Source organism: Phacochoerus africanus, chromosome 4, assembly GCF_016906955.1.
Source record: "Phacochoerus africanus isolate WHEZ1 chromosome 4, ROS_Pafr_v1, whole genome shotgun sequence".
Classification (NCBI taxonomy): Eukaryota; Metazoa; Chordata; class Mammalia; order Artiodactyla; family Suidae; genus Phacochoerus; species Phacochoerus africanus.
The window spans coordinates 65,601,798-65,612,363 of NC_062547.1; the positions used below are offsets into that span (position 1 = coordinate 65,601,798).

The 10,566-nt window shown below is 55.0% G+C and overlaps 1 protein-coding gene across 3 annotated transcripts; it reads left to right on the plus strand.

Moving 5' to 3' along the window:
• The first annotated feature begins 984 nt into the window (after positions 1 to 984).
• Positions 985 to 10,559, plus strand: PALM3 (paralemmin 3). 3 transcript variants are annotated; one of them, XM_047776842.1, is made up of 7 exons: positions 985 to 1,166; positions 3,886 to 3,934; positions 4,815 to 4,895; positions 5,434 to 5,576; positions 5,728 to 5,812; positions 8,365 to 8,410; positions 8,522 to 10,559. In XM_047776842.1, the coding sequence occupies exons 1-7, from the start codon at positions 1,126 to 1,128 to the stop codon at positions 10,321 to 10,323; spliced, it is 2,247 nt and encodes a 748-aa protein (XP_047632798.1). In that variant the 5' UTR covers positions 985 to 1,125; the 3' UTR covers positions 10,324 to 10,559. The 3 variants fall into 3 exon arrangements, with proteins under 3 accessions (XP_047632798.1, XP_047632799.1, XP_047632800.1); XM_047776843.1 differs by having other exon boundaries at positions 986 to 1,073; XM_047776844.1 differs by lacking the exons at positions 985 to 1,166; positions 3,886 to 3,934 and having other exon boundaries at positions 4,833 to 4,895; positions 5,352 to 5,576.
• The last annotated feature ends 7 nt before the right edge of the window (positions 10,560 to 10,566 follow it).

The following is a 10,566-nucleotide window of genomic DNA, read 5'->3' on the forward strand; positions in this document are numbered from 1 at the left end:
CTAGGGACCCCATCCCACATGCCCTAGCTCTTTCCTCACCCTTCTGCCAACAGCTGCCCTTGGCCGCTTCTTGGTCACCCTGGGTAGGATCTACGAGAGGGATGGAGGACTTAGCTGGGTACATTTCCTTTGACCCATGCAGAGGGTGCCATCTAAAGCAAGAGGCCCAGGACAAGGCTCTTCTCATAGAGGTTTATGTCAGATTGCACAATGTGACCAGGACTGTGATAAGGGAAGCACTGGAGGCTGCAGGAGACTGACCTGGAGCAGGAGACAATTTCCTCAAGGGGATGATTGAAGAAACACTATCAGCTGAGAAAAGGGGCGCTAGCCCTTTAAGCATGGGATAAGGGCATAGAACAGGGACCCTCAAGATCTGGGTAGGACTTTCTCTAGACCTTCCTCATGACCACACCCCCCAATAGTTATAGCATCTAAGGAGTATCCAGGCTCCCAGAGATCGTTTGATCTCTCATTCTACAAAAGGGGAAACTGAGGCCTAGAAACCTGGGGGAAGTTGCCCAGAGTTGTCTAGAACCCAGGTTTTCTGGTCCCCATGGGGCACAGGCTCTGGTCTCCAGAATCCTTGAGCTGGATCAGCCCTCCCTCCTCACCCCAGAGCCAGGGTCCAAGAAGGGAGCAGTACTATGTCAGAGTGTCCTTCATGTGGCCTGCAATGGTGCTCAAGGCTGGGTGACTCTGGGGAGGGGGGGAGCAGCTGGACTTGAAACTTGAAATGTCTAGGGTTCCAACTGGAGGCACCACTGTCTGAGGGGAGTGGGGGACTCCCAATTCCCGTCCATACGCTCTATCACATATGTGAGTGTGTGTTTGCCGGAAGGCAGGCCAGCAAGTGCAGCAAGGAGGCCAGCTGCTGGTAAATAATTGATCAGGACAGCTGATAGTACCTCCCCAGAACTGCCCGCCAGCCCCCAGCCCCCCTCAGCCCGGCCCAAGAGTCTCCCGCCTCCCGGCCCAAACCAGCTGGACCAGCTCTCCCAGTGCCCGCCTGCAGCCCCCCCCCACTCCCGACAGCCAAGTCACAGCCTCCAGGGCACCTTTACGGCAAGCAGGTGGGTGGTGGGTCCTGAACTCGGAGACCAGAAGGTGGGCTTCTGGGCAGAGATGGCCCTGCAGAGCCAGGCGTGGTCTCCGGTCACACCCATGTAAGTGTCCAGGGTCGGTGGTGGGGGCTGGTGGGCAGAGCCTGGGAGGGGCTCATGGAAGCCCCTGACTTTTCCACAGGAGGGGGTGGTGAGAGCTCCAGCTAGCCTCTCCTAAGGGGGCCGGGAGGAGTGGCGGGAGGCTGGCAGCCAACCCACAGGCTCTTCTATGCACCCCTCCCCAGAGAGTAGGGTGGGGGATGTGAACCCCACCCCCCTCTTCTTTTTTAGGAATTTTCCACTGGCAGGCTTCAAGCCCAAAGTCCAGCCTGAGGGTGGGGCTATTCCTTGGTGGGGGCGGAGAATGTTAGGGTCCCTTACTCCCATATTTTGCCTCTGGAATCATCCCTCAGTGTCCAGGGTGGGAGGAAATGCTTGTGATTCAACAGAAAAAGTTAACAGTTCCCAGACTGGGAAAGATCACCTTCTTAATGAAATGACCACCAATCCTTCCTCGTGGGGCAACAGGCCACCACAGCCAAGGTTGTTCTTGTAGGCTTAAAGATAAGCAACATCTATCAAGGTGTGCAGAGTATTTTAATATTCAAGATGCAAGGGCTTTTCAAAGTAATAAGATGGAGGGACTCCAGAGGTTTGTAAAGAGTTCTGGAAAAGGGGTGCCCCCCAAGGGACCCCAGTTTGGTTCCTCACTCTTTTGGGTTCCCCTGTTGCATTATTCACCAACTACAAACCTGGTTGCCTAGCAACGGGAACCTGATTCCCGCCCCCCCCCCCCCAGCAAGGAAGAGGCAGGGAGATTATATCTTGGGGGTAGGAGAGCTGAGGGGACACTTCAGCCTTTCCCCAGTGGCAAACCTATTAGCAGCAGGTCTGAGCTTTTGCTGGGGCACCCTCTAAAGCATGACTTTAGCTTCCCACCCTAAATGAAATTGGGGACCCCACCCCAAGGCTGATCTCTGGTCTCCTGGCTGTCAAGACCAGGACACCTACACTCCCCTCTTCCCTACAGCATTCCCACTGCTTGGGGCCTGAGAGTTCCAGTCTTGACTCAGTGATCATAGACCAGTCTCTTTGCCATTTCTTGGAGCCTCAGTTTCCTCATCTGTAAAATAGGGACGGTCATACTTATCACCTAGGATGGTAGAGAGGGTTAAATGAGTTACTACAGGTAAAGCAATTAATAGTGCCTGGCACATAGTGTGCACTGGCTAATGGTTGGCTGATTTTATTCTCAGTTGAAATGTCGATTCAGCAAAGAGTCAACTACGGTGGCTCAAGATCAAGGCAGGGAGGGGGAAGCGGAGGTGGCTGTGGGAGTGGATCGGAAGTCCCATAGAGCACTTAGAGTGCTATATATAGTAAGCGCTAAGTGTGAGCTCACAATTATGCCTTCATGGTGAGGCCAGAGAAGATCCGGGGGCCCTGCCAGGGTTTGGGCAGTGAGGTTAATGCTCACCCAATAGGTTAGTGCTCAAATTAATAAGTGTTTGAGGGCTTGCTCTGTGCCTACCCTGGGATAAGTGTCAGGGCCCACAGGGAGATAGATAGATACTTCTAGAAACTGGCCCATGAAGCACCTGCAAGAGTCAGCACTCAATACATTTCTGTGATGATAAGTTAATGTGATGATACCTGTCCCCAAAGTGACCCACAGTGCCAGTCAGCCTCCAGCTTCCAGAGGGAGACCAGATGGGCCGGGGTGGCCCTGGAGGCTGGGAATTGGGGATCCTAGGGTGCTTCGAGGAGGACAACAATGGGGGAATCTCAGGTTAAACCTTAATCAGCAAGTCCCCCTCCCCCTGCTCCCAGTAGTTCAGAGTCCAACACTAGAGAAGTGACCTGGTGACCTATGCCACCAGGGAGTGGGGTTTGCAGGTGGAAGAGGCAGCTCTGGAGTTACCATGGCAACAATATCATGGTGGCATGGACACTTCTCTCCCCAGACTCCCTCATCTCCCAGCACTTAAGGCATGCTGGGTAGGAGCAGAGGTTCAGAGAAAGTGTGGAATTGAAAAGAGACCCCCAGCATGTCTGGTGGGATTTGAGAGTTTCTGTAGAACAGACTGGGACTGGTTATTATGATTAATCAAAAACATTATTTGTCATGTAAATTATTAAGTTATTATTATTATTTTGTCTTTTTAGGGTCATGCGGAGATTCCCAGGCTAGGGGTCTAATCGGAGCTGTTGCTGCTGGCCCATGCCACAGCCACAGCAACGCCAGATCCAAGCCACATCTGCAACCTACACCACAGCTCACGGCAATGCCGGATCCTTAACCCACTGAGTAAGGCCAGGGGTCGAACCCGAAACCTCATGGTTCCTAGTCGGATTCGTTTCCACAGCGCCACGACAGGAACTCCGGGAACTCCTAAAGTTATTATTAATAATAAATGATGCTACTGTTTTTGGAGCACTATGTCCTAAGTTTTTTCCTGCATGGAAACTTCTTTGCAAGGGCATCTCTCTACAAGATGACTATCAAAGTCTCAACCCATTTTACAGATGAGGAAACTGAGGCTCAGAGAGGTGATGTTAGGCCTAGGAAGGGATTTAGCTCAACTTGTCATGATTTCTGTTCTCTCTTCTCTCAGCCACAACTCCTCCTAGGTGCAAAGGGGAAATATGGGAAAACACTGGGTTTTTGTTGGTTCCGAGCAGCTCAGGGATCTTGGCTCAGAGCAGGGTATTCAAGAGGTGCACCTGCTGAGAGGTGGACCCCTGGGAGACCCCTTTCTCAGCCCCTGCCCTCTCTCTACAGGCTCATGGCGGAGAGCTTCCTCTACCGGCAGCGGCTAGAGGTCATCGCGGTAAGTGAAGCCCTACCAGTGCGCTCCGCACGCTCCCTGGGCACCCCTACCCTTGCCTCTCGCCTCTTGCCTCTTCCTCGCCTCCCTCCAATCATGGGGAGCAGGCCCAGCGCTGTGAAAACGAACGGGACCACCCTCAGCTCCTGCCTATCCAGGGGCGCCCCTACTAAAATCCTCGGGTCCCTGTGCCCCCCATTTCCTCTGGTCACAGCCACTCCCAAAAATGGAGAGCTGTGGACCCCGAAGGATCAAAATCCACATCATCCGATGCTCCATTCTTTAACCCTCTACTCCCAAACACCCCATGTCCGAACTCCATCTCTCTAACCCCGTCTCTGAATCCTCATCTCTCTGAACTCCCCATCTCACTAACCCCCATCTCTCTGATCCCCTACCTCTGCACTCCCATCTCTCTGGACCCCATCACTACATCCCAAGCCTCGCTGGAACCCTATGACTGCATCTCCTGGTCGGACCCCCTTTCTTACTAGCCCCCTCCCTTTGATCCTCGTGTTGGACCCCCTTCTCTCTGAACCCACTCCCTCTTAACTCAATATCTCACATCCTACTCTGAATTCCCATTCTAAGGCCCTCCCCATCTACAGACCCTGATTTTGTGCGGACCAGGCCTCTTCAGCATCCCGGGCGCGGCCGGCCCCGCCCCCGCCGGCCCCGCCCCCACCCGCTGCTGAGTCAGCGCCAATGCCGCCCCCTCCCGCGGTGGAGCCCCGACCAGTGTTCAGCCAGCCTGCGCTGCTCGAAGTCTGGGGAGTCCCGGGAGCCCCCGGGAACCCAGCGGAGGAGGGAGGGCGGAAGGGGAGGTGGCTGCTCCTCCCGGCCCCACCCGGCCCTCGGGCAGCTCCCGGTTCTCTGTGTGCAGGAGAAGCGGCGGCTGCAGGAGGAGATCCGCGCCGCGCGCCGGGAACTGGAGGAAGAGAAACTCCGCGTGGAGCGACTCAAGGTTGGGGGCAGGCGCGGGCACCTGCCCAGCCAGGCGATGAAGTGAGGGTGTCTGTGATAATTCTGGGAACCAGAGGAGCCTCTATCTAATTGTGGGGGAGGGGGCATTAGTTCCAGGCTTGGGGCGCGCGGCTTTCCCAGCTTGGGAGAATAGGTGGTGGTGATGGGGACATTTGTTCCACTTTTGGGAAGAGTATGGGGACAGTGGAGGTGTTTGTTCAGCTTTGGGGTAGGAGGGGGCTGATAAGGTCATGGATTTCACTTTTGGGGATGTCTGCCCCCTTCTGGAAGGGTTGGGGAGATTGATGGGTGTCTTTTCCAGCTTGGGAAAGCTATGAGCTGGAATGACAGACTACGGGGTGTCTGTCCCACCTGGCATTGTTGGGGTAGGGGACAATGAGGGCTTGAATTCCAGCCTGAGGGAGAAATGTTTGTCTCTGTGGTTGTGGGGCCATAGGAAATCTGCGCAGCAGATGGTGGGCATCCAGAGGGGGCGCTACAGGAAGTAGGATAGTCCATGTGCCCCTTCCCGTGCCCAGAGGAAATCTCTCCGGGAACGCTGGCTCATGGACGGGTCAGCCAAGGAACCAGAGCGACCCCAGGACCCCACCTCGCAGGACCCCCAGTCACCTGAGGGCCAGGCCCAGGCCCGCATCCGAAACCTGGAAGACAGCTTATTCACGTGAGCAGGGCCCCTGCCTGACAGCTTGGCCCCAGCCTGGCTGGGCCAGTCCTCCCAGCCCCCTGCTGGGAGGCTCCAAATTGAGACTTTGGGTCGGGGTGGTCCCTTGAGCCTGGGGTCCAGGCTCCCAGCACACCCTTCTCTTTCCCAGCCTCCAGTCCCAGCTGCAGCTGTTGCAAAGCGCATCCACAGGTGCCCAGCACAAGCCTTCAGGCAGGCCCACCTGGCGCAGACAGGTGAGGAGCTAGGGGAGCAGGTGGTGGGGTCAGGGTGTGTGGCCAGCAGGGCCCAAAGCAGGACTTCTCTCAGTACAGTTTTTTTATTTTATTTTATTTTTTTATTTTTATTTTTGTGTCTTTTTAGGGCCGCACCCATGGCCTATGGAAGTGCACAGGCTAGGGTTCAAATTGGAGCTGTAGCTGCTGGCCTGCACCACAGGTCACGGCAACACCAGATCCAAGCCTTAACTCACTAAGCAGGGCCAGGGATCAAACCCGCATCCTCATGGGTACTAGTCGGATTCGTTAACACTGAGCCACAATGGGAACTCCTCCCAATATAGTTAAAAATTTTTTTTGGTCTTTTTGGGGCCACACCCACTGCATATGGGGGTTCCCAGGCTAGGGGTCCAATCAGAGCTGTAGCCGCTGGCCACAGCCAGAGCAACATGGGATCCAAGCTGCATCTACAACCTACACCACAGCTTACAGCAATGCTGGATCCTTAACCCACTGAGCGAGGCCAGGAACTAAACCTGCATCATCATGGATGCTAGTCAGATTCATTTACCGCTGAGATATGATGGAACTCCTCCCAGTATAGTTTAGATGCTGGGTCCTCAGTTACTTCTTTGCTCTGTGGTCTTGGGAAAGTTGCTTTCCCAGCCCAAGCCTCAGTTTCCCCATTTCTAAAATGCACATAACAGCACACACCTGGAAGAGGTGTGCCAGAGGGTCCATGAGATCATAGCTTGGCACCTGGGAAAAACACAGGGGAATATTTTGATACATGGTTGCCACTATGACCTGAATGAGGAACATAGAAAATGTGGGAAAGTGTTTATGGAATTCAGCCTCTAAGGTAGGAAGGGGTCACCATGAGATGCTCTCATGATTTGAAGCATCAACGTGGGCTTTGGGTTTTGTTTCGGTAGTGCTTTTATTCAGATGTAATTTGCATGCCATGCAATATACTGGCTTTTGAAAACCAAGACAACGTTACATGAAGTGGTTCTTTGTGGCTCTCTGAGTTGTCCTTGAAGTCCAAAAATCCAGCAACATTTGCACCTGGCCACAGTGCACTGTGGGTTTTCCACAGTCCCCATCTCTCCCTGATGCCTTACCTTGGCTCCCAGGTGTCTGGCACAGGACAGAAGGGGTGAGAGGAGACCTTTAATTGGCATGGGAAGCCCTTGTTGGGTTTTTAGTCTAGCTGGGAGTTCCTTGCTAGATATGTATGAGTCATGATTCCTGGCCCAAGGGAGCTCACAGTCCAGATGAGATAGGATGTAAAGAGTCTGTGAGGGGGGAGCCCAGGATGTAGAGAAAGCACCTAAGTGAAGTTGGGGTTTCAGGGAAGGCTTCCTGGGGGCAGTGACATCTATGCTGAATCTGAGTGGGTACCAGATGGTAAGAGAAAGAGGAGTTCCTGCTGTGGCATGATGGGTTAAGGATCCAGTGTTGTCTCTGCAGCTCTTGGGTCACTGCTGAGGCACAGGTTTGATCCCCAGCTTGGCACAGTGGGTTAAGGATTGGGTGTTGCCACAGCTGAGGTCACAGCTGCAGCTTGGATTTGATCCCTGGCCCAGGGACTTCTCTTTGTGGTCTGTGCAAAAAGAGAGAGAGAGAGAAAGGGAATCCCAAGGAGTTCCCTAGTGGTTCAGCAGGTTAAAGATCCAGCATTGTTGTCACTGCTGTGGCTCTGGTTACTTCTGTGGCGTGGTTCAGTTACTGGCCGAGAACTTCTGCATGCCACAGGTGCAGCAAAAAAGGAGAAAGACAGAATTCCAGGCAGAGGAAACAGCCTGGGCAAAGGCCTGGAGGCTGGTAAGAGGAGGGTAGGAGCAGAGAGCTGTAAGGAGACTTTTGGAGAGATCTGTGGGGTTGGGCACAGGCGGCCTGCGGAGCTATCCCCAACTCTCCTCTCTGAGTTCATCTTCCCCTCAATCTCTTCCTCACTCCACTCCAGCCACCTTGAGCCCCTTTTCTATTCCTTGTACTTGCCTAACTCGTTACAGCCTTTGCACTTGCTGCTCCCTCTGCCTGGAATGCCTTTTCCCACCTATTAGCTCAAGGCTGGCTCTTCTCACCCTTCAGGCCTTTGTTCAATGTTATCACTTCCAAGACAACCCCCTGTGTCTTATACCTTATGGAGGTACCTCATCACCTCCCAGCCCTGTCGCCTGCTTTTTCCCTCCCTTATCAAAGCCCTTCTCACTCCCTGAATTCTAGATTTATTTGTGTTTTATGTTTATTACCTGCCTCCTCCCACTGGAATGTTAAGTTTCAATAACAAACGGCTTAAGTCCCTTAAGGAACTTGAGTAGTTTGGCAGAATAGGTCTCTAATACAGAGGGATTGGCTGCACGGATGAAACACCTACTGTGTGCAAGGCAGTGGAGCAGAGGGAGATAAGACTGGAGGGGGAAGACTGAGGTACAATAGAGGGTTTGGTCCTGAAAGTAATGGGGAGTCCCTCCAGGTGTTTGAGCTGGGGAGGGGTGCCAGCATGCAGGAGGCTGGCTGCGGAGATGCGGGCTGGCCTGACTTTGTTTCTGCGATCTCTGCAGGGTCACCGTCCTCTCTCCCAGCCTACGGTGGAGGCAGGTCCTGCAGGTAGGTGTTTGGAGGTCGGCGGGGCGGGGGGTGGGTGGTCCTGAGAGGAAGGGCCTGAGTCTCACTCTGTTGCCCTATCTCTCCTCTCCACTTCTCCCCTGACTCCCCCAGGCCAGACTGATCTAAACAAGAGAGCTTCCCTACCAGCTGGACCAGTGGGCACAGACCCAGAGTCCCCCTCTGAGCCCAGAGATGAGGCTGTCTGGGTTCCACCAGCCCCAAGGAGGGTCCCTGGGGCAGCAGGGGTCTCCTTGGAAACCAATGGCCCCTGCCCTGGATCCAGCCCCCCTCTGGAGCAAATGCTGAGTCAGGGGGTGGCAGCACTGGAGGAGGGAGTGAGTGGGGCCAAAGGAGAAGACACAGTGAAGGTGGAGTGGGAGGGGCTGAGGGCCACAGAAGACTGTGCCATGGGGACGACGGGCCTGGAGCTGGAGGCTAAGGTGGAGGAGATGGTGCTGGAGGCCATTGGGGACAGACAGGAAGCCGGCCGCCCAGAGCTCCCGTCATGGGTCAAGGAGGACAGGGGTGTCGTGGAGGTACTCTGGGAAGGGGTGGGAGGCACAGAGGGCAGTGACTTAGAGGTCACAGGGGAGGCAGGCCAGGGCCTGGAGGCTGTGCAGACCAGCTCCCTGCAGCTCCAGGAGGGACCAGTGGGAGCAATGTCTGAAGGAGGGGAAGGCGCTCCCAGGGGCAGCCCTGATGGTGATGGGCAGGGGGGCCTTAGAGGAGAGGAGGGGTCCTTCATTTGGGTGGAGAAAGTGACCCTCAGTGAGGAGTGGGAGGAGCTGGTAGTGGACGGGTTAGAAGAGCCAAAGGCCCTGGGAAGAGAAGGAGATGAGAGTCCACTGGGGGCAGAGAGTAGAGGTGGGGAGGAAACGTGGGAGGTGGAAATAGGGCGGGCAGAGGAATCGGTGGGCGAGGGGAAGAAAGGAAGTGAGGGAAAGGTAGGTGCAGAGCCAAGAGAAGCAGAGATGTCACTGGCGATGGAGAGGAAAGAAAGTGAGAAATCCTTGGAGCCAGAGAGGAGAGGAAGTGAGGAAAAGGTGGAGACAGAGAGGGGAGGAGAGGAGGAACCACTGTCAGCAGAAAGAAAAAGAGTTGAGGGACCTCTGAGGGCAGAGAGGGAAAGAGGTGAGGAGCCATTGAGAGCAGAGCAGAAAGGAGGCAAGGAAGAGCTAGAGGCAATCAAAGAACCTTTGGTGACGGAGAGAAAAGAAGGTGAGGAATCATTGAAAGTAAAGAGAATGGGAGGTGAGGAGCCACTGGAGGCAGAGGCCAAAGGAGATGAGGAATCACTGAAGGTAGAGAGAACCAGAGATGAGGAGCCACTGGAGGCAGAGACAAAAAGAGATGAGGAATCACTGAAGGTAGAGAGAATGGGAGGTGAGGAGCCACTGGAGGCAGAGGCCAAAGGAGATGAGGAATCACTGAAGGTAGGGAGAACTGGAGATGAGGAGCCATTGCAGACAGAGAAGACCCAAGGGGTTGAGGAAGATCTGAGTCCAGGAGAGCAGAGAGAGTCGGGAGGAAAAGAGGAATGTCAGGCAGAGGAGGTGAGCAAGACAGGGTCTCCCCTGGGGGCCAAGGAGGAGGCAAGGCCAGAGGAAGAAAGACAGCAGCCCCAGGAGAAACAGGAAGGCTCCCTGAAGGAGGAAGCAGTGAAGCCCCAAACCCCTGCTGAGGGCCAGGACCCCCCTGGGGATGCCACCCCCTTTCTGGCGGAGACCTCAGCTCCGGAGCAGCCCGCTGAGTGCCAGCCACTGCTTCAGGTGGAAAGGCCTAGGGCCAACCCCAGTGCCCGCCCTGTGCCCACCTATGCGCCTGCCCGGCAGCCAGAGCCATCTGCCCCTCCTGAGGGTGAAGGGGCGAGTGGCCCTAAGCAGAAGACGTGCCAGTGTTGTGCAATTATGTGAGCCCGTGCCCTCCACCCCATTCCCAGCTCCTCTTACAGCTACCTCGGCCTCTTGGCATCCAGCAGAGGGTCCCAGGCACAGACAGGGCACTGCGGGACTGGCTGTGGTATCTGGGAGCCAGCTGGGCCACATGTCCACCTCCACCTGGACTTCCAGACCCCTTGTCCACTGCCTGTGACCCTGGCTCCCTTCTGTGACAAAGCCTTTATACTTGAAATAAAATGATAAAACGATAATCCTTGG